The sequence below is a fragment of the Ictidomys tridecemlineatus genome, chromosome 4, assembly GCF_052094955.1.
Source record: "Ictidomys tridecemlineatus isolate mIctTri1 chromosome 4, mIctTri1.hap1, whole genome shotgun sequence".
In the NCBI taxonomy this organism is placed as follows: Eukaryota; Metazoa; Chordata; class Mammalia; order Rodentia; family Sciuridae; genus Ictidomys; species Ictidomys tridecemlineatus.
In genome coordinates, this window is record NC_135480.1 from 7,226,974 (window position 1) to 7,246,418 (window position 19,445).

Sequence of the window (19,445 nt, forward strand, 5' to 3'; positions counted from 1 at the left end):
CCTCCGGAACAGACAGGAGTAGTCGAATAGGATAGCGTCGTCTTTCTTAAAGTGACACTTTTGAAGCAATTGGGGTCAAGAATACCCAGCGGTGGTGAGGGCGACTCAGCTATTCTGGTTCCAGTCAGTCCTAGGCAAATTTATGAACAACAGACTCAGGTTATCTTCCATTGGGAAAGGGACACGAAGAAGCGGATTGTTTCCTAGGTGAGGGGTAGTATAGGCCTTTTGAAAGAGCTTGAGGTGCTGCCCGTTGAGTCTGTCCTCTAGTCTTCCGCTACCCTCACCCCCCTAGTCCTGCAAATCAGAGCTTCTTGTTCCTATTTCATATATGAAAAGAATGGAACTCAAAGAGAATGAATCACACCGTCCCGCGACTTCGTAGCCCAAACCAGACTCGGCTTGCTGCACTGCCAAGCGCGGTTCTATAGCCCATTTTGCTGCTGTGGATTCAGATGCAGAAGGCCGGGCTGGTCCCTTAGGAGAGACTATCTTCGGTCGGTCCTGGCCAACGGAACACCCTGTATGGGACTTTCCTTCCTAGATCACGAAGTCTTCGGTGATGGGGGGGGTCTGCAACTACCCTTGCCCTTCTGCGTCTCGGGGCCTGCGTCCCAGGGAACTCCCTAGCCCAGCCACCCGGAGCCTCCGGGAGGGGAGCGGTGCAACTCGCCCGCGTCATCTGATGCTGTTTCCTGCAGGAGGGAGAAGAGCGGAAAAAAGTGAAACTCCACCCTCCACCTCTGCCTCCCGCCCCCAGGGCCAAAGTACAAAGGGAGGAGGAAGAAGGGAACGGGGTCGGAGCCGTCGGGGCCAAAGCCACCAAGGCCGGGAAGAGGCAGGTTCGGCCCTACTGGGGACTCTCTGCCCGCTACATGTAAAGGCCCAGCCGAGTCCAGGCTCTGCCCCTGGCAGGCCCCACCTTACACTTGGAGGGCGCTGGAGCCAACCTCCAAGGAGTACTCCAGGACCGAGGGACTCTTGGGCCCCTACAAGCCAGCCATGGTGAGGCACCGCAGGCCCCGGGGCCCCACCCCTCCAGCCTGACTACACTGCTCCGGGTGCCCTCTTCCAGAAGCCGGAGATGCGGGGGGCCGGGAGACAACACTCCTGGCTCCCCAGAGAGGCGTGGGTCTGGGGCTGAGGGCCAGGGCCCGGATGCCCAGGTTCCGGCATTAGGGCCTTGGCAGTCAGCGGGGGTGGGGACCACGGGGAGGTCCCCCACACATTCCAGTGCCAGCTCCTGGCCATGGAGCCCTTGAAGAACCTCTTCCTCAAGAGTCCTCTGGGATCATGGAATGGCAGTGGCAGTGGGGGCAGCGGGGGTGGTGGCGGAGGCCGGCCAGAGGGGTCCCCGAAGGCAGCGGCATATGCCAACCCTGTGTGGACAGCCCTGTTCGACTACGAGCCCAATGGGCAGGACGAGCTTGCCCTGCGGAAGGGAGACCGTGTGGAAGTGCTGTCCCGGGATGCAGCCATCTCAGGAGATGAGGGCTGGTGGGCAGGCCAGGTGGGTGGCCAGGTAGGCATCTTTCCATCCAACTATGTGTCTCGGGGTGGCGGCCCGCCCCCCTGCGAGGTGGCCAGCTTCCAGGAGCTGCGGCTGGAGGAGGTGATTGGAATTGGTGGCTTCGGCAAGGTCTACCGTGGCAGCTGGCGAGGGGAGCTGGTGGCTGTGAAGGCAGCTCGCCAGGATCCTGATGAGGACATCAGTGTGACTGCTGAGAGCGTTCGCCAGGAAGCCCGGCTTTTCGCCATGCTGGCACATCCCAACATCATTGCCCTCAAGGCTGTGTGCTTGGAGGAGCCGAACCTATGCCTGGTGATGGAGTATGCAGCCGGTGGGCCCCTCAGCCGTGCCCTGGCTGGGCGGCGTGTGCCACCCCATGTGCTGGTCAACTGGGCTGTGCAGATTGCGCGTGGGATGCACTACCTGCACTGCGAGGCCCTGGTACCTGTCATCCACCGCGACCTCAAGTCCAACAACAGTGAGTTTTGAGTGGCATGGACAGTGGGTGGGAAGGGTGGCATGGCCCCAGCACACACCTCCTCCCAATCCTCAGCTTGAATCTAGTCAGGGATCTGCTGGAGGCCAGAGTCCCTGTCCTAGGGGAGTCTTTGCTGACCAGGGTTACCTATGGCCCCACACTGGCCCCATGGCAGGAACCCCAGACACCCAGCAGGGTCTCCTTACCTCAGCCCCAGCAGGAGTCCTTGATTCCAGCCTGTAACTACAGTTTGGGCAAGTTAGAAAATTGAGTTCTCTCTGGGGCTGGGAGTATAGTCCACTGGTAGGGCACCTGCCTAGCGTGCATGAGGCCCTGGGTTCAATCCCCAGCACCACCACACCCCAAAAAAAGAAAGAAAGAAAATGACATTGAGATCTCTCAAGTTGGCCATCCCCATCCCACTTGTGGCCACTATCTTAAGGACATCCCCTGGAGGTGCTCCTCATCTCCTCCCCCCCTGAAGTTCACATGTGGGGGGTCTGCTGCTCTACTTTCCCCCATTCTTCTCCTCTCTCCTGTACATGGTGGGCAGCTCCTCCAGGACACATATCAGAGGGGAGAGATCCTGTGGAGGTCAAGTCTGGAGCCAGGGCTGGAATCCTGGCCCCATCCCTCCCTGACTGCGAGACCTCTAGCTGGCTAGTTCAACTCAGAGCCTCAATTTCAGCCTCTCTAAAAAGGGAGTCACCAGGAGACTGAAATGGCTTATCAGCCTGGGCAAACCCTGGTTCAGGATGCCAGACAGGTCCTCAAATGTGGACATTTGAGGGCAAGATCATGAGGAAGACCCAGCCTGGGAGCAGCATTTGGGGTTGGAGTGCCTGGCTAAGGGAGGCTCCTTCTCCCACCACCTCAGGCCCTCTACATACTGCCCATCATGGGCTCCAGACAAGTGAGAGCTTCCCACAACAGGTGAGCTTCCTGCCAGACCAGAGCACTTGGTTGGGTGTCCAGGCAGAGCCTAACCAAAGCAGAGGCAAGTAGGCAGACAGCAGGGCACAGGCTGGAGAGTAGTAGCAATAGGAAACCTAGGGGTGAGGGTGTGGAGGAGGCTCAGTGGAGTCTGGAGAAGCATTTGGAAAGCAGCATAGGTATTTTGAGCTTCTATTCTTTGGACAAGGGGCTAGGGAGAGGATAGCACCAAAACTCAATGATACCTGAGTCCTTGCCAAGGTTGGAGAGACCAGGGGAGGCCTGCCGTTCCCCACACACTCATCCATAAGAGGGAGCAGTCTGCCCCCCAAGCCTTACTAGCTGTCCAGGAACCCCCATTCCCAGCTCTAGCCTGAAGGGGATTCCCCGAAGGCCCAAGGGGTGGGGGGGCTCCTGTCTTCTGTTTTTCCTCCGTTTTCTTTCCAGAAAAAATGGAACAATAGCCCAGGCCCCTGCTCCCCACCCTCCCCACTGCTTCCTGTGTTTCCTGCTGCCCCTGGGCTGGCTTCCTGCCCCTGCTCCAGCCCCTGTTCCCTCCCTAGCCCAGCTGCCTGCAGGGGAGGAAAGAGCTGGGGGTGGGGGGGTTGCCAGAGAGGAAGGAGACAGGGATTGCTCCCCCAACTGCCCCCCTCAGTTCCCCTGCTTCCCTCTAAGAGTCTGGGTGGTAGTGGTGAAGGCCAAGCAAGGTGCCCTCGGCCTCTGAGTCTGGCATCCAACATCACAGACCCCAGTCCTAGGCCCAAGTTGCTGTCTGCAGGATTGGGGTGGGGGGAGTCTCTGAGATGGGGGGGACAGGCAGGAAACAATGGCGTGATTTTCCTGGACAATGGGGGCCTTGTGAGGAAGCCTGGCGGGGAGAGAAGGGGGAATTCTCCAGGCCCACGAGTCACAGGACTGACCAGCCAGCCCGGCCTGGGTCTGACCTCCCCCAGTTCTCCCTGAAGGACCCCCCTCCCAGTTGTAGACCTGCCCAGGCCTCCCAGAAAGGAGAAGTAAGGACCATGGGAGGGAAGCGGAAGAGGTGTGAACTGCCCAGGCCACTCCCAGGCTCCACAGAGGCCAGCTTGGTGGGGGGGTGGGGTTGGTGGTCAGGTCCCTTTGAGAGGCTAAAGTGCACTAAGAGGGGCTGCAAGGCTTGTCCCAGCCTTGAGCCCTCTAGCGTACCCCCTAATCTCCCATGCCCAGGGTCACAACAGCAACTTAGGAATGAGATGAGTTCGAGGCCCAGGAAGGCAGAAAGACAGCTTGGAGGAGAAGCGGGGGATGCCAAATTGAGGTTGAGGCTTAGCAGGTGCCAGCGGTGGGGCTGGGGAGGTAGTAGAAAGAAATCTGAGGCTTTGGGGGGGTTGCTGCTCTTTTCCGGGTCTCAGATTCCTCTAGAGAAAAAAAAGTGAGAGAGACGGGCCACCCTGCTGAGACACTGGTGCAGAAAGTGCAATACCAGTCTGATGGGTCACACAGGTGGCTAGAGCAAGGGCCGGTCTTCCAGAAAAGTGGGCCTGGGCTCCAGAAAAGGTATGTGTGCCTGCTGCCCCTCCTGCCTACACAGTGGTTCCTTGGATGAAATTGCACAGGGCTAATAACTGGTGCTGTGCCGAGCCTCCGTGGCCTGACCAGAGGCCGCTGTGAAGCTGGAAGTAAGAAATGATCAAGGGTGCAGTGGAGTGAGTGGATGGGACAGATGTGAGCACAGACTCTGTAAGGCAGCTGGCATTGAAAACTCTTTTGCCAGATGTCAGACCCCAGTGGAGGCTTTTAAAAAGTATGAATAGCTTACTTCTGTGATGATCCTCTGAGGTGGGTCATCTTGAGCTGCATTAACTCTGCAGGACTCAGCCCCAGTTTGGCTCCAAGGAATGGGTGGATTTTGAGACCATTCTCTTAATTAGGAGAAATGACAGAAACATTTGCCAGGCATAATAAAGGCTGTTGAGAGCAGATGAATGCCAGGTGGAGCAGCTAATGGGCACTGAATTGGCTCTTGTCTGGCCTAGAACTCTAAGTATGGAAGATGCCAGTGGGGAGGGGGACTGGCACCTGGGTGAGCTGAGATGGCCTAGGGATGATGCACAGAAGCTGAAGAGAGGCTGGGCTCTGAGGAATGCCAGAACTGTAGCAGCCAATGATGGAAGGCCCTTAAGGAAACAGCCAGGGATGGTGGGAAGGATTAGACAGCAGTGCCAGATCCCCAACAAGGTCCACAGGGCTTAGCCAGCAGCAGGATCGGGAGCTGTGGCTTTAGGCCCTCAAAAATTGAATGCCTTGTCTGCCACCTCGGCTGAGAAGTCCTCCCTGACTCACCTGGCTGGGTAGGTACCCTTCCCCTTTGCCTGCCACCCCCCCCCAGTACCCATTACAGTGCTGAGTGACACCCTGGGCAGGAGAGCATGTGCAGCAAGCAGATGTCGCTCTCCACCATGCAGTTGGCTATAACCAGAAAATTAGAAGGTCCCTTTCAGACCCTTGACAATCCTGTGACCTTTCTTTCTATTCCTCTAAAACTGCTCTCCCTTGAGCTGCATTTGTCCTGGCAAGAGATCTGCAAGTTGCTTCTTTGTCTTCCTGTACCAAGTATGGTGGCCCAAATTTGAGTCAAAGCCAAGCACCCCTGCCAAGTCTGACCATCCACTCCTACTTGCCATAGCCTCCTCCTTTATGGCCAAGAATCACCACCCCTCCCTTTCTCCTCACATCCTGCAGCCTTAATAGTTATCTTCTGGAGCCTTTCTACTAGGAGTGGCTGCATTAGCCACAGGATGATGTAGGCACCAGGGGCCAGTGGTGACTGCTGGGCTTCTTGCTTACCAAGGGCTTCCTACCTGCTCCCCCTCCCAGGAGTGTGTCTGATTCACACTCCTGTCTCAGCAAAATGACAAGACACTCATGGATTTCTCTGGAAATCAGACTCACAAATGCTAAGAATCTGCTAAGAACATTGCTAAGTTTTATTCATGTAATATTAGGGAAAATTCAGAACATGAGCTGAACTACACAGAGCAGGGTGGAATCTCTACTTTATTGCTGTATGACCTTGGCCAAGTCATTTTCCTACTATTTCATCAACTTTAAAATAGGAATAACACCTACCTCAGTGATTTTTTTTTTCTGAGTGCTAGGACTGTGTGTAAAATACATGGCTCTAGTAGACCTTAGGAAAATATGTCCCAGAATTTATTTTTGACTGATTCCACCCCATCCCCAGCTGTAAGCTCTCAAGGGCAAGATATCGACCACATCATCTCTAGCCAGGCCATCTGTCAGATGACAGGTTGCTGCCAGCTTTTCCCCTGTCCCCACTACCTGATCCTGAAACACCCACAATCCTGCCCCACTTTTTCCCCAGTTCTGCTGCTGCAGCCCATTGAAGGAGATGACATGGAACACAAGACCCTGAAGATCACCGACTTTGGTCTGGCTCGAGAGTGGCATAAAACCACGCAAATGAGTGCTGCAGGCACCTATGCCTGGATGGCTCCTGAGGTTATCAAGGCCTCCACCTTCTCTAAGGGCAGCGATGTCTGGAGGTGTGGCCTGGGGGACTGGACAGGGTCTGCCATGGGGCTACAAAGGGCAGAAGTGGTTGCCAAAGCCTTTGGGTGGGCAGACAAGCCAAGACCAGGGGAAGGGACCCAGACCATTTAATTCCTCATTGCTTTGGGGTGAAATAGTAATAAGTAAGCAGAGGAGGGCACACAGACCCTTTGTCTCACCCACAGCTTTGGGGTGCTGCTGTGGGAACTGCTGACTGGGGAAGTGCCTTACCGTGGTATCGACTGTCTTGCTGTGGCCTATGGTGTAGCTGTTAACAAGCTCACACTGCCCATCCCGTCCACTTGTCCAGAACCCTTCGCACAGCTCATGGCCGGTAAGAGGACAAGGTGGGCAGCTAAGGGGCAGAGCTCCCTGGTCCAGGACACATCCACCCACAGACCCCCTTCTTATTCTGTCCCCCCTCCCTGCCGTGCCCCTAGACTGCTGGGCACAGGACCCTCACCGCAGGCCCGACTTCGCCTCCATCCTGCAGCAGTTGGAGGCGCTAGAGGCGCAGGTCCTGCGGGAAATGCCGCGGGACTCCTTCCATTCGATGCAAGAAGGCTGGAAACGAGAGATCCAGGGCCTCTTCGATGAGCTGCGGGCAAAGGAAAAGGTGCGTGGACTCGCGGGTACCCAAAGTCGGAAAGCATTTTCCGAATCTCGGTGGGGCAGACAGGGATCAGTGCCGAGATGACCCCACCGCCTTCCCTGTCGGGGGCGCAGGAACTACTGAGCCGCGAGGAGGAGCTGACACGAGCGGCGCGTGAGCAGCGATCACAAGCCGAACAGCTACGGCGACGCGAGCACCTATTGGCTCAGTGGGAGCTAGAGGTGTTTGAGCGCGAGTTGACGCTGCTGCTGCAGCAAGTGGACCGCGAACGGCCGCACGTCCGCCGTCGCCGCGGCACCTTCAAGCGCAGCAAGCTCCGGGCGCGTGACGGCGGCGAGCGCATCAGCATGCCCCTGGGTAAGCGGGGCCTCAGGACTCCGCCCGCCATTGGCTGTAGGCACTAAGGGGCAGGGTCGCGGAGCCCATTGGCTGCGTGGGCGGAGGGGTGGGATTAGCCCCCTGTCCTGGCGGCACTGGGATTGGTGTAGGGTGTTAGTGGGTGGACCCTGGAGCTGAAGGCTGGAAGGATGGGATCCTGAGTATTTTTTGTATCTGTGGGTGGGTTCTGGCGGGAATATTTGCATTTCTGCCTGGGAGTGGCTGCGGCCGGGAAGGGGCGGAGCTCATGACTGTTCTGGGAAGACCGAGGGGGCGTGGCAGGCCGCCCCTGGGGAACCTTGACTCTGCTGGGCTAGTCCGTTCGTGGAGTCCGGTCTTTCAGCTTTCCTTATTCAAAGTCTGGGTTCCTGTGAAGCGGTGAGGCTGTCACAAAGCCACTGTGCCGCTGCCTTGTGTGGCTTGGGAGCAGACGGAGATCACGGTCACATGCGGTTTGGTAGCTCTCCACCACAAACCTGCACCTACTCTCTCCTTCCCCAAACCCCAGATTTCAAGCACCGCATCACCGTGCAGGCCTCACCTGGCCTTGACCGGAGAAGAAACGTTTTTGAGGTTGGGGCTGGGGATTCGCCGACCTTCCCCCGTTTCCGGGCCATCCAGTGTAAGAAATTTAGCCTCCTATCTCTTCCCCTAGCTCCTAGTCCTGTGTCACACCTTATCCCTGGTGTCAGACTCCGCCCACTGTCTCCTTTCCCTTCTGCTCCAGGGTTCCTTCCCCTTCTATCTAGACTGTTGCCTCTCAGTTCACCAAAAAACTTAATTTCTTAGTTAAACAACTATGTACTTGTCATTTTCTTAAATCCTTTGCTAATTTTAATTCTTTACAAGAGTTTGTTTAAACAAATAGCATTACTATCTTAAATTTCATACACGAGAAAAGTGAAAAAAGTAATTTGCCATATAGCTAATAAGGCAGTTTGTGTCCCTATCTGTACTAACTTATAAACAGCAAATGTCATCAGAGGGATTAATGATATGCCCCACCTCACTGCTGGACCCAGGACCCAGATCCACCTGTCCCAACAAGTCCCCTCCCTGGGAGTAATCTGGGGCCCAGCCTGCCCGGCATCCTGTAGAGTTTCTTGCAAAGCCTCGTGATGGGGGGGGGGGGGGGGCAAGGATCAGCTCAGACTTCATCGGGTTCCTCCACAGTGGAACCTGCAGAACCTGGACAGGCATGGGGCCGCCAGTCTCCCCGTCGTCTGGAGGACTCAAGCAATGGAGAGCGACGAGCTTGCTGGGCCTGGGGTCCCAGTTCTCCCAAACCTGGAGAGGCCCAGAATGGGAGGTGAGTGACTGAATGCCTCCTACCTGAGCATGATCTGCCTCCCCCACACTCCTCAGACTCACAAAACGCCCCCCCCACCCTTTCCCTCGCTAGGAGAAGGTCACGCATGGATGAAGCCGCGTGGTACCTGGATTCAGATGACTCTTCCCCCTTAGGATCTCCTTCCACACCCCCAACACTCAATGGTGAGTGGCCTTGTCTCCCCCAGCAGGATTTTTCTGGGCTGGGGAGAGCCAGGAAATGTAACCAGACAGAGCAGGAATCCTGCCCTGATAGGTCTCTTTCTAGCAACTGGGAAATTGAATCTGAGATTAGGCAGAGCAGTCCTAGGTCTGACCTACAGGCCCACAGCCAAACTGGATTCAGCCCAGGACCTTGGGCCAAGAGACTAGCCCCCCTGTTCAAGCCTGGCCTGCCAGAGGCTCTCCTAGCCTTGTGGCCGCACTGTACCTTCAGCTGGCTCTAGGGAGGAAAGGAAGCAGGGAATGGTACTGCTCCCCACCATTTGGCACTGAGGGAAGCAAGGTCCAGAGAGAGGAAGGAAACTGCCTACGGGTTGGGGCCAAACAAATAACTGCTACACTGTGCTTCTCAGAATCCCCGATAGGGAGCCTGTGGGTAGGGAAGGTGAGGAGCAGAATAGCCAGGGATCCAGGGCCCATTGTCACTGCCTCTGGGGAAGTTTGGGCTTCTCTGTGTGTCAGGCATTCTCTTCAACCCTGTGAGGAAGGTGCCAGGGTTATCCCTATTTTAGAGATAAAGAGACTGAGGATGCAAGAAGGGAAATAAGCTGGGCACTGTGCTGCACACCTGTAATCCCAGTGGCTCAAGAGGCTGAGAAAGGAGGATTGCAAGTTCAAAGCCAGCCTCAGCAACATAGTGAGGCCCTAAGCAACTTAACAAGACCCTGTCTCTAAATAAAATATAAAACGGGTTAGGGATGTGGCTCAGGGATGAAGGGTTCCTGGGTTCAATCCCTTATTCAAAAAAAAAAAAAAAAGCAGAGGGAAATAACCTGCCTGAAACCCCCAGTTAAAGCATGAAACCAAGAGATGTTCTGGCTCCCTTCTCCTCAGCCCATTTCCTCAGAAGCTTTCACTTGAAAAAGCATTTCTCACTTGAACTGCTTAGGAAGCCAGAGGATTGGCAAAGAGCAGAACTCCTGCATCAGAGGGCTGAGGGCTCAGCTCAACGCTGAGTTTAGCAGGAGGTAGAAGGTGGCATCCCTTGCCTGTGGATCCTTGTACCAGCCCAGGTACTATCCTCAGGAGCCCCACCTCCACCTAGCTTAGTGGCCCTCAGACCAAATCCCTATACAACAGTCAGTTTAGACTCACCCCTCCCAACCCATGTCCACCCAGCCCATCACCTCTACCATTATCTGATTTGATAGTAATAATATCAGCTAGTACTTATTGGCTTCCATGTGGCAGGCAATTCTGTGAGGTGGGTATTATTATTGGCTCCATTTTACAGAAGAAGAAACTGAGACAAAGAGATGGGAGTTGTTTGCTTTAGGACACCCAACAGAGCAGAGGCTGTTGGTCTATCTCACCCTGGGAGTGGGGGGTGAGTTGTCTTGCCCCAAGGCAGAGCAATGGAGAACTTGAGGTCTTGTCAATCTAGGTGTGTAGGTTGAAGCAGTCCCTGACTATGTTCTCCAGAGCCTTCTGGCCTTGTCCTCCTTGAGCTCCCAAGGAAAGGAACGACAAGGACCTGAAGCCCAGTCTCCTCAAGCTTGCCACTTTGCCTAAAACCACACCACTTGTCCCAGCCTAGTCTTGACTGAGCACTTGATTCCATCTGGGCCCACAAGAGTACATGACCTTGGCCTCTCAACTACCCACAGAATCAGATACCTGGCTTTTCAGGTATCTGACTTTTCAAAGAGTGAGGCCTCACAGAGGTCCCAGATTCTGTGAAAGTGTCCCAGGCATAAGCCATTGTGGGGAGCCTCATCCCCCAACCTCCCTACCCTGATTCCAGCTGGATGTCTCTGACCCCTGGGGACCTTGTTGCAGTGAGTTGCACATTGGCAGGATATATTCAGCCCACACTGACAGAAACTGCCTTGGGAAGCTGGTTGCCCTGGAGCCACTAACCACTTCATGGCCATGTCCTCTCCATGAGCCCCACGGAAGCAATTTCACCTTCACCTCTGGGTCAGGAAGAGTCATACTGCCTTCTTTTAAACAACAGGATTGCCAACTCTGACTGCTAGGAAGCTTAGAAGCAAATTAAAATCCTAGGTGAATTACCTGGCATAAGTTGCTTACCTCTGGAACCCTGGGTTTCTCTCTCTCTCTCTCTCTCTCTCTCTCTCTCTGATACTGGGATTCAATCTAGGGACATTCTACCACTGAACAACATTCCCAGCCCTTTGTTTTTGTGGTGCTGTGGCTTGAACCCAGGGCCTTATTCATGCAAGGCAGTCACTCTACCAACTGAGCTAGCCCACCTTTTTATTTTATCTTGAGACAGAGTCCCACTAAGTTGTCTGAGCTGATCTTGAACTTCAGATCCTCTTGCCTCAGCCCCCAGAGTAGCTGGGAGTACAAATGTATACCACTGCAGGTGGCTTCGTGCTTGTTTAAATGTGTCTCTCCCCTCTTCTGTTTAAACTCACTATAAATGGCCAGTTTCTTCACTGTGAATTAGTGATTATCTCTTATGGTTGTTGAAAGGAGTTTAAGCACAGACTCTTCCCTCAAATACATATTGATGCATTATGAGCCAGTTGTCAACACTGAGATCAACACTGCCATGACCCTGGGGATATTCTAGTCTGATGGAGAAGGCAGTCTCATAAACAAGTAGAGTAGGGATTAGTAAGTATTGAGAATATGGCTCTAGAAGGTGTAATATGGACAACAGCTACACAGGTTCAGGGGGATTCTGAGAAGGCTTCACAGAGGAGGTGATATCTCAGCTGGGTCTCTTTTTTTTAATGTTTGTTTCTTTTAGTTGAACACAATACCTTTATTTATTTAGTTTTACACAGTGCTGAGGATTAAACCTAGGGCCTCACATGCACTAGGCAAGAGCTCTACCACTGAGCCACAACCCCAGCCCTCAGCTGGGTTTTTGACAGTGAGTAAGAGGTCAGCTAAAAGTTGAGGTGGGAAACATGTGCCAGCCGGAAGGAATAGCAAGAGTACAGGCATGAAGGAAACGCACTGAAACTCAGAGAAATGTTGAAAGCCGAGGAATGTCAGGCCAGAGGCGGCGCGCCAGGGTGTGTGGGCCAGTGGAGGAGAGAATGAAGCTGGAAGGGTAGGCAGAGCCTTTTCAGGAAAGGCCTGGAAATGATGAGTTTTAAGAGGAACCCTGTTTTTAACAGGTTTGCAACAGGGCCTTTGAGTGGCAGTAGTCAAGGGTGGTTGGGAGGAAGATGGGAGGTAGAGAGACTGGGTAAGGGTTGTGGCTGACTGCAGGACCTCCACACCGAGTCCTGTTCACAGCAGAGCATTTCTAGCCTTGCAGCTCTTTCTCCCACCACCCAACCCAGAGTGGCACTCCAGAGAGCCTGCTCTGTCCATGACCCAAGGGGGAGGGAAAGGACAAAAGGGGCAAGGCCAGGGAGGACTTGACAGCCCCCTATGGAAGCTGGACTTTCTTCTGATGGCAGTAGAGAACTAAGGAGGGATGTAACCAAATCAGGACTTTAAGGAGACCATCGTAGATGCCCTATGTCTCCCTTCATGGCCAGTTCCCCAGCTCTGCCACCCCGCCCCCAGGTAGTCTGGAATGGAGTCAAGGCAATCCTAACCCCAAAGACAGGACACTCACTCTTTTTTTTTTTCTTTTTAATACCTTTATTTATTTTTATGTGGTGCTAAGGATCTAACCAGTGCCTTACACATGCTAGGCAAGTGCTCTACCACTGAGCCACCACCGCAGCCCCAAGGACACTCATACTTAAATCTAGGTAGAGTCTTGTAGGCAAGCGGTGGGTCACAAAGGCATTGCTGCTCCTGCACAAATTAGGCTAGCTCTGTCTCTGTCCCTGTATTGGAACCTCTGGGGCCTAAGGATCAGACAACATGAAATTTCTAAATCATCCAGCTCAGACCTGGCAGAAACACATCCTCTGTAAGCTAGCTGTGACCCCAGGCAAGGAACTAACCTCTCTGAGCTTCCGTTTCCTCATTTCTGGAATAGCGACAGTGATGTGTGCCCCCAGGAACTATTGTGTACATTGGAATTTACCTGTGAGCTCCCTACAAACTGCTGCTGGAGTGGGGGTGGGTGAGAGAAGGGCCAGGGACGCCCAGCGGGGGAGGGAGTTGGCACAGAGCACAGTACTGGTCCCAGGCAATGGGGCCAACCTGGCACTGGGGCCTGGAAGTTGACCTGGCTGGTCACTGGCCTCAGCCTGCTACTTCTTGAACTCCTGTCCTTTCCCCAGGGGCCTAGCTGCCTACCAGGCTTTGCCGCTGCTGGTTCTTCTGCTGCCCTTCCCAGGCTCCCCCAGCTGGTGGAAGGCTGGAGGGTATCAGATGGGATGGGCACCTCTGGGAAAGGAGTTGACCCATGGAAATGCTGGGAAGCAGAACTCAGTCCTTTTTTCTAGAACTCGGTCCTTCCTCCAGACCCTCACCAGGGTGTTGTGCCAGCCGTGGCCTAACCTGTGACACCCTTGCTCACAGGTAACCCCGCACGGCCCAGCCCAGAGCCCGAAGAGCCGCGGAGGCCGGGACCAGCGGAGCGCGGCAGCAGCTCCGGGACGCCCAAGCTGATCCAGCGGGCGCTGTTGCGCGGCACCGCATTGCTGGCCTCCCTGGGCCTCGGCCGAGACCTGCAGCCACCTGGGGGTCTGGGCCGCGAGCGCGGAGAGCCCCCAACAGCGACCCCTGTGCCGGTGACCTCACCGTGCCCCACAGAGCCTCCTGCCTCCCCGATCGGCTGCCTCTCTTCCAAGTCGCAGGATGCCCGAGGCCTTTCCACCCCTGGGCCCCTGCTGCTGGACTTGGGTGTCCCCACCGGCCAGCCGTCGGCCAAGAGTGCCCGGCGGGAGGAGACACGTGGTGAGTGGCCCTAGGGCAGATGCTGAGATGGCAGCCACCAGAGAGGGGAAGAACTGCTTGGGAACTTTCAGGAAACCAAGGCCAGGACCACAGATGTCTGCTGGAGCCCAAGCTGGTCCCTTAGGGCACTGGGGACACATGTAAAGAACTGAGTTGTAGGTTCAACTGTACGGTGGTCAGGGGCGAGATGGGCTGCCAGCTAGCTATAAAATAATAGAAGTGATGGTGACAAAGACAACTCCTACAGGTTGATTAATTGTGCCAGTTACTGTCCATGGTGGTCCTGTAGAGAAAAGGTCTCTAAAGATTGCCATGAGCACTTTATGGTACCCAGTTTTTAGATGATAAAATTTAAAGCACAGAGAGTCAGGGACTCTGGGCTCCCAGATTTGTAAGTGGCAGGGTTGGAATCTGCTCCATACCCCTGCTCTGAGCCACTTAGTAATAAACAGGTGCACTCTGGAATATAGGGCTGTGGAAGTTAGGAATCAAGTAGCTCACTGTGCAGTTTGAGAAAGGTGGTGACACCTTCGGGCCTTGGTTCCTCAAGCTGCAGTGAGCTATTAGCACCTAGGAGGTGGTGACTGCCTAACCCTGTGCTCTTCCTGCACCCTCATAGGAGGCACTGTCTCACCCCCACCAGGAATATCACGCTCTGCTCCCGGCACCCCGGGCACTCCACGCTCACCACCCCTGGGCCTCATCAGCCGACCTCGGCCCTCACCCCTTCGCAGCCGCATCGACCCGTGGAGCTTCGTGTCAGCTGGACCACGGCCTTCACCCTTGCCCTCACCACAGCCTGCGCCCAGACGGGCACCTTGGACCTTGTTCCCAGATTCAGATCCTTTCTGGGACTCCCCACCTGCCAACCCCTTCCGGGGAGGCCCCCAGGACTGCAGGGCGCAGACCAAAGACATGGGTGCCCAAGCCCCATGGGCACCAGAGGCCGGCCCTTGAGTGGGCCAGGCCGTCTTCTGTCCCACCTGCCATGGAGGAGCCGCAGCATACACTGGAACAGGAGCCAGGCACGCATCTGGAGCTGCTTGGTTTCCCCCAGAGACTCCGCCCCCTGTTGGGGGTCAGGAACACTACACTGCACAGGAAGCCATCACACTGGATGGGGGGTGCAATTTACGACCTATAGGTCCCCTTGACTTATTTGCCCCACTGGGGCCTGACACTGTACCCAGCTGGTTGGGAGGACCAGAGCCTGTCTCAGGGAATTGCCCCCAGGGTGTAGGGAGGAGGGAGGTGCAGGGGAGGGGCCAGCCTCAGCTGTCACCAGCACTTTTGACCAAGTCCTGCTACTGTGGCCCCTGCCCCTAGGGCTTAGTGCCTGGGCCCCCTGCCCTGGGGGTCAGTGGGGCCGGGGCTCTCTGGGTGCCTTCCTGCTACCCCAGCCAGGGTGGGGGCCCTGGTCTCGGGATCCAATGAAGCCAAATAAACTTGTAAGCTGTCTCTCCAAATGCAGCCTGACACTTTTCTTGGAGGTAACCAGGAGACTCAAGCTATCCGAGGACCTTGGTGTCCTCATGCCCCTAGCACAGTGGGCAGATGGCCTGGACCTAGGCCAGGATACCTTGTACCATACCCCTGTCTTGAGACCTGCCCCAGCCCTCCTGACACCCACACATGCTGGCCTCGCCCACCTTCTCCCCACCCCTCCCAGACTTCTTCCACCCTGCACGTTTGCAGGTCATTCCACCATTCAAGCGACTGTTTGCCTTGATCCTCCCTGTTGCTGGGTGGTCTCTGCCTATCTTCTGGGGCCAGCTAAAGAGTCCTCTCCCCAGGTCACCATCCCTGGCTGTGCTGTCCCCACCCCAGGTAGATCTCTGAACTTAGGAGCCCACAGGCCGTGAAGCAGTGTCTTGAGGATTTGCCTGTGTTTGTCTCATCCACAATCTGGACACACGCAAAATAAGTCCACCCATCCTGGCATTTTCAACGCTTCTACAAGAGTTTGTGGGAGTGTGGCTCGGGCTCCTCTGCCTGCCCCAGCATGCCATGGCAGCCAGGCTCTGTCTGCAGTGTAGCAGAGACTCACCTTCCCTGCCCCCACCACGTCCATCCTGAATCCCACCACTCCTCTGCCCTGGCCACTGTCCTTCCACCCCCAGGGTCCCCCACATAGGTCTCTGGGCCTGTATCCTTGCTCCCTCCCCATGGTGAGCCCCCTGCTCCTTCCCCACCGCAGCCTCTTCCCACCATGAGTAGCCTGTTCTCATTCCCCAGCTGAAATGTCACCTTCTTAAGGGAGCTTTCCCATGACCTGGCTGTTTGCTCCAAGAACTTAAGACAATGTGAAGATGTCACGTCTTGGTTCATACATTTCCTGTGTGAACATCAGGAGGAAAGGGACCTGTGACTGTCCTCTTCCTTGGTATCTGAATGAGATGGGGTATGTGTGACCGGTGAACATGACCTGAAATAAATGTGAGGTTCTCTCTCAGCCTCAGCCTCCTGCCCTCTCCCTCACTGCAGCACCTTCCTCCACCTGCCCCCACCCCAGCTGCCTGAAATGGGCAAAAGTCTTGCCCCCAGAAACTGGGAGGAGGCTCAGGCTCATCACCCTCCCATTCACACTCACCCGGCTCTGCCCAGCCACCCACACAGCGCCTCCTCCCAACAGCCCTGCGGAGCCCCTCCCAGGTGCTTGTGGAGGAGCCACCAGCTCCCAGGTCACCAGACTAGCGCCACGCTATGGGGGGTCTGAGGCCCTGGGCCCGGTACATGCTCCTAGTTGTGGCCCACCTGCTGGCCATGGGGCTTGGGGCTGTGGTACTCCAGGCCTTGGAGGGCCCCCCAGCGCTCCAGCTCCAGACCCAGCTCCAGGTCGAGCTGGCTACCTTCCAGGCAGATTACGGGGCCTGCCTGCCACCTGGAGCACTGGAAGAGCTACTGGGCGTGGCCTTGAGAGCACAAGCCCACGGAGTCTCCAGCCTGGGCAACAGTTCTGAGGCCAGCAACTGGAATCTGCCCTCGGCCCTCCTCTTCACTGCCAGCATCCTCACCACCACGGGTAAGGCTGCCAGGCAGCCCAGTCGGAGCTGGCTCCTGAGGCCCTGGCTCCCTGAGGTCCCTGGGGGTGCAGCCCTTCCCCCAACTCCAAAGCCCTAAGACAGAGCCTAGCCCTATCAGGCCTGACATCACAACTGGGGCTCCCCATACCAACACACCCCAACTGGTGCCTCCACTTCAGCTGCCAGAAGGGGTGTGGCCTCCCCAGGCACCCTTTGAAATCCAGGAGAGATACTCAGATCCATGAGCCTGAGACAACACCAAAGGATGGATTATTGGATGGAGGGAGAAAGCACAGACCAGGATTACCAGCTCAGGAGGAGTATAGTGGAGGAATCCCCGATGAGCTGTTAGCCATGACAGGAGGCACAGCCATGAGGGTTGAAGGAATTCCTGGTTGAGGAAAACAGCATGTACTTAGCCCAGAGAAATGAGGCAATGGCCCTGGGTTTTTGTTTTGTCCTGCAAAGTGTCTGAATTATTATCATTATTAGGGTATGTGTGTGGTGTGTGTGTGTTTCTGGGGATCAAACTCTGGGCCTCACACCTACCTTCTTTTGGAAATTCAAGAAACAATTTATACTGAGTCTGAGTCCCTGCAAGGTAACATAGTGGTCCAGTATGTTACTGGTCCAGGTCCTGTCTCTAGGCAAAGCACATGCCCTCCAGCCTATCCTAGTCCCACCACTCACCTCTCCCTCTTATCTCACGGTCAGTTTCTGTGGGCATTGGAGTTTGCAACCTCTCAACTAGCTGATCCTGTTCTCCCAGCATGCTCTGCTCTGTCACCTCTCCCTGCCTTGCATGTGCTTCCCTGGCTCCAACTGACCTCTCTCATGCATGCTGCCTGATTGTAGTACTTTTGTGTCCACCTTCGAGACTGTTTTTCCTGTCTATCTCTCCAACCAAAAGTGAGGGCCCAGGTAGACTCAGATTCCAGAGCAAGACCCAGAACATAGAAAGATGTAATGCACTTTGGGGTGATGAAATAGTGGGTGATATTCCACTAGCTGTGGATTGGCAGTACAGGTTAAGGACAGAACTGAACAATCTCTTAGGAAGCCAGGATCAGGTTGGGGTTTCTCAGTGGTAAAACACTTGCCTACAGCATGTGTGAAGCTCTGGCTTCCATCACCACTACTGCAAAAGGGAAAGCCAGGATCTCCCTGGGGAAGGACAGCATTTCTGTGAATTGTCCCAGCTACAGATGGCCAAAGGGACCTTTTTCCTTTTTTTTGAGATGGGCTAAATTGCCTTAAATGGCCTCAACTTGCAATCCTCTTTCAGTCTCCTGAGTACCAGGGCTTGCAGGTCTGAGCCACCATGCCTGCCTGGCTAAGATTGTCTTCTTTAATCCTTTCATTTCCCAGAAAAACACGGCTCAGAGAGGTTAAGGAAGTTGACCTTAACCCACTGAAGCAGCAGAACCTGAAGCGTGCATGCAATTTCCGCCACTAGAGGGCAGCTTTCTATGGGAGACAATGAAAACAGTAAAGACCTCCAGCAGCCATCCCACTCAAGAGCTCACTGCCTGCTCTCTCTGTCTTCTCCAGGTTATGGCCACATGGCCCCACTATCGGCAGGAGGAAAGGCCTTCTGTGTGGTCTATGCATCCCTGGGGCTGCCAGCCTCCCTAGTTCTTGTGGCCACCCTGCGCCACTGCCTGCTGCCTGTGTTTAGATGCCCAGGTACCTGGGTAGCAGCCCGCTGGCAGCTGGCACCAGCACAGGCTGCACTGCTGCAGGCAGCAGGACTGGGCCTGTTGGTGGCCTGCATCTTTGTGCTACTGCCGGCACTGGTGCTGTGGGGTCTGCAGGGTGACTGCAGCCTACTGGAGGCCATCTACTTCTGCTTTGGCTCACTCAGCACCATCGGGCTGGGGGACTTGCTGCCCAGTCAAGGTCATGGCCTGCATCCAGCAATTTACCACCTTGGCCAGCTTGCACTTCTTGGTGAGTGTAAGAAGGGAAAAAGAGTCTGAACTGCAACTCCCATAAGCCACTGGGGGCCTGGGTTTCACAGGTGGGAGACCCTAACCCAGGGCATTGTTTGAAAGATACAGTAAAAGCCTGGTGGCATGGTTGAGAGAGGTGTGAGTGGAGCCAGGTGCCAGGGTAGGTCATCACCCTGGGAAGTGGGCACCCCAAGAACTGCCCTAGCAACCTCTCTCTCCAGGTTACTTGCTCTTAGGGCTCCTGGCCATGCTGCTGGCGGTGGAGACCTTTTCAGAGCTGCCACAGGTCCGTGCCATGGTGAAGTTCTTTGGGCCCAGTGACTCGATGACCCCTGAGGACCAAGGTGGCATCCTGGGCCAGGATGAGCTGTCTCTGAGCACCCTGCCTCCTGATGCCCCAGCTGCGGGACAGGCACCAGCTTGCTGACAGGTGTCAGGTGACCGAGTTCAGCTCCTTTAAGATGGAAGATTCTGAGGAGACGGCCAGGGGTCCTTGGGGAGGAACCTGGAGATGGGGGCGGGGGGTGCCAGAACTTCATGTAATTGAGGGTTAAAGGAAATAAATGGCAACAGCTCCACTGTTTTCGTGCCTTCTTTCAAAATGGGACTTCACTCCAGGCATCACTCTTGAGAGGCCTGGTCATGCCTCAGTGTGTACCTGGGAGTCCCC

At 55.4% G+C, this 19,445-nt stretch overlaps 2 protein-coding genes across 3 annotated transcripts; both read left to right on the forward strand.

Moving 5' to 3' along the window:
- Positions 1-54: 54 nt before the first annotated feature.
- Map3k11 (mitogen-activated protein kinase kinase kinase 11) lies at positions 55-15,266 on the forward strand. Of its 2 annotated transcripts, none has more exons than XM_013362047.4 (10): positions 55-1,988; positions 6,286-6,466; positions 6,659-6,807; positions 6,914-7,089; positions 7,200-7,443; positions 7,973-8,086; positions 8,638-8,773; positions 8,867-8,958; positions 13,423-13,800; positions 14,444-15,266. In XM_013362047.4, the coding sequence occupies exons 1-10, from the start codon at positions 1,250-1,252 to the stop codon at positions 14,755-14,757; spliced, it is 2,523 nt and encodes an 840-aa protein (XP_013217501.1). In that variant the 5' UTR covers positions 55-1,249; the 3' UTR covers positions 14,758-15,266. The 2 variants fall into 2 exon arrangements, with proteins under 2 accessions (XP_013217501.1, XP_005333489.1); XM_005333432.5 differs by having other exon boundaries at positions 60-1,988; positions 14,420-15,266.
- Positions 15,267-15,396: 130 nt separating this feature from the next.
- On the forward strand, positions 15,397-19,353 carry Kcnk7 (potassium two pore domain channel subfamily K member 7). Its single transcript, XM_005333433.4, has 3 exons — positions 15,397-16,822; positions 18,375-18,773; positions 18,997-19,353. The coding sequence occupies exons 1-3, from the start codon at positions 16,504-16,506 to the stop codon at positions 19,200-19,202; spliced, it is 924 nt and encodes a 307-aa protein (XP_005333490.2). The 5' UTR covers positions 15,397-16,503; the 3' UTR covers positions 19,203-19,353.
- The last annotated feature ends 92 nt before the right edge of the window (positions 19,354-19,445 follow it).

Excerpts from the sequence above, each read along its gene's own strand:
- Map3k11 (XM_005333432.5), top strand. The coding sequence starts at position 1,250 with ATGGAGCCCTTGAAGAACCTCTTCCTCAAGAGTCCTCTGGGATCATGG. Across the intron at positions 6,808-6,913 it reads CTTCGCACAGCTCATGGCCG|ACTGCTGGGCACAGGACCCT; the intron begins GTAAGAGGACAA and ends CCGTGCCCCTAG. Across the intron at positions 8,774-8,866 it reads GGAGAGGCCCAGAATGGGAG|GAGAAGGTCACGCATGGATG; the intron begins GTGAGTGACTGA and ends TTCCCTCGCTAG.
- Kcnk7 (XM_005333433.4), top strand. The coding sequence starts at position 16,504 with ATGGGGGGTCTGAGGCCCTGGGCCCGGTACATGCTCCTAGTTGTGGCC. Across the intron at positions 16,823-18,374 it reads CAGCATCCTCACCACCACGG|GTTATGGCCACATGGCCCCA; the intron begins GTAAGGCTGCCA and ends TGTCTTCTCCAG. Across the intron at positions 18,774-18,996 it reads TGGCCAGCTTGCACTTCTTG|GTTACTTGCTCTTAGGGCTC; the intron begins GTGAGTGTAAGA and ends CTCTCTCTCCAG.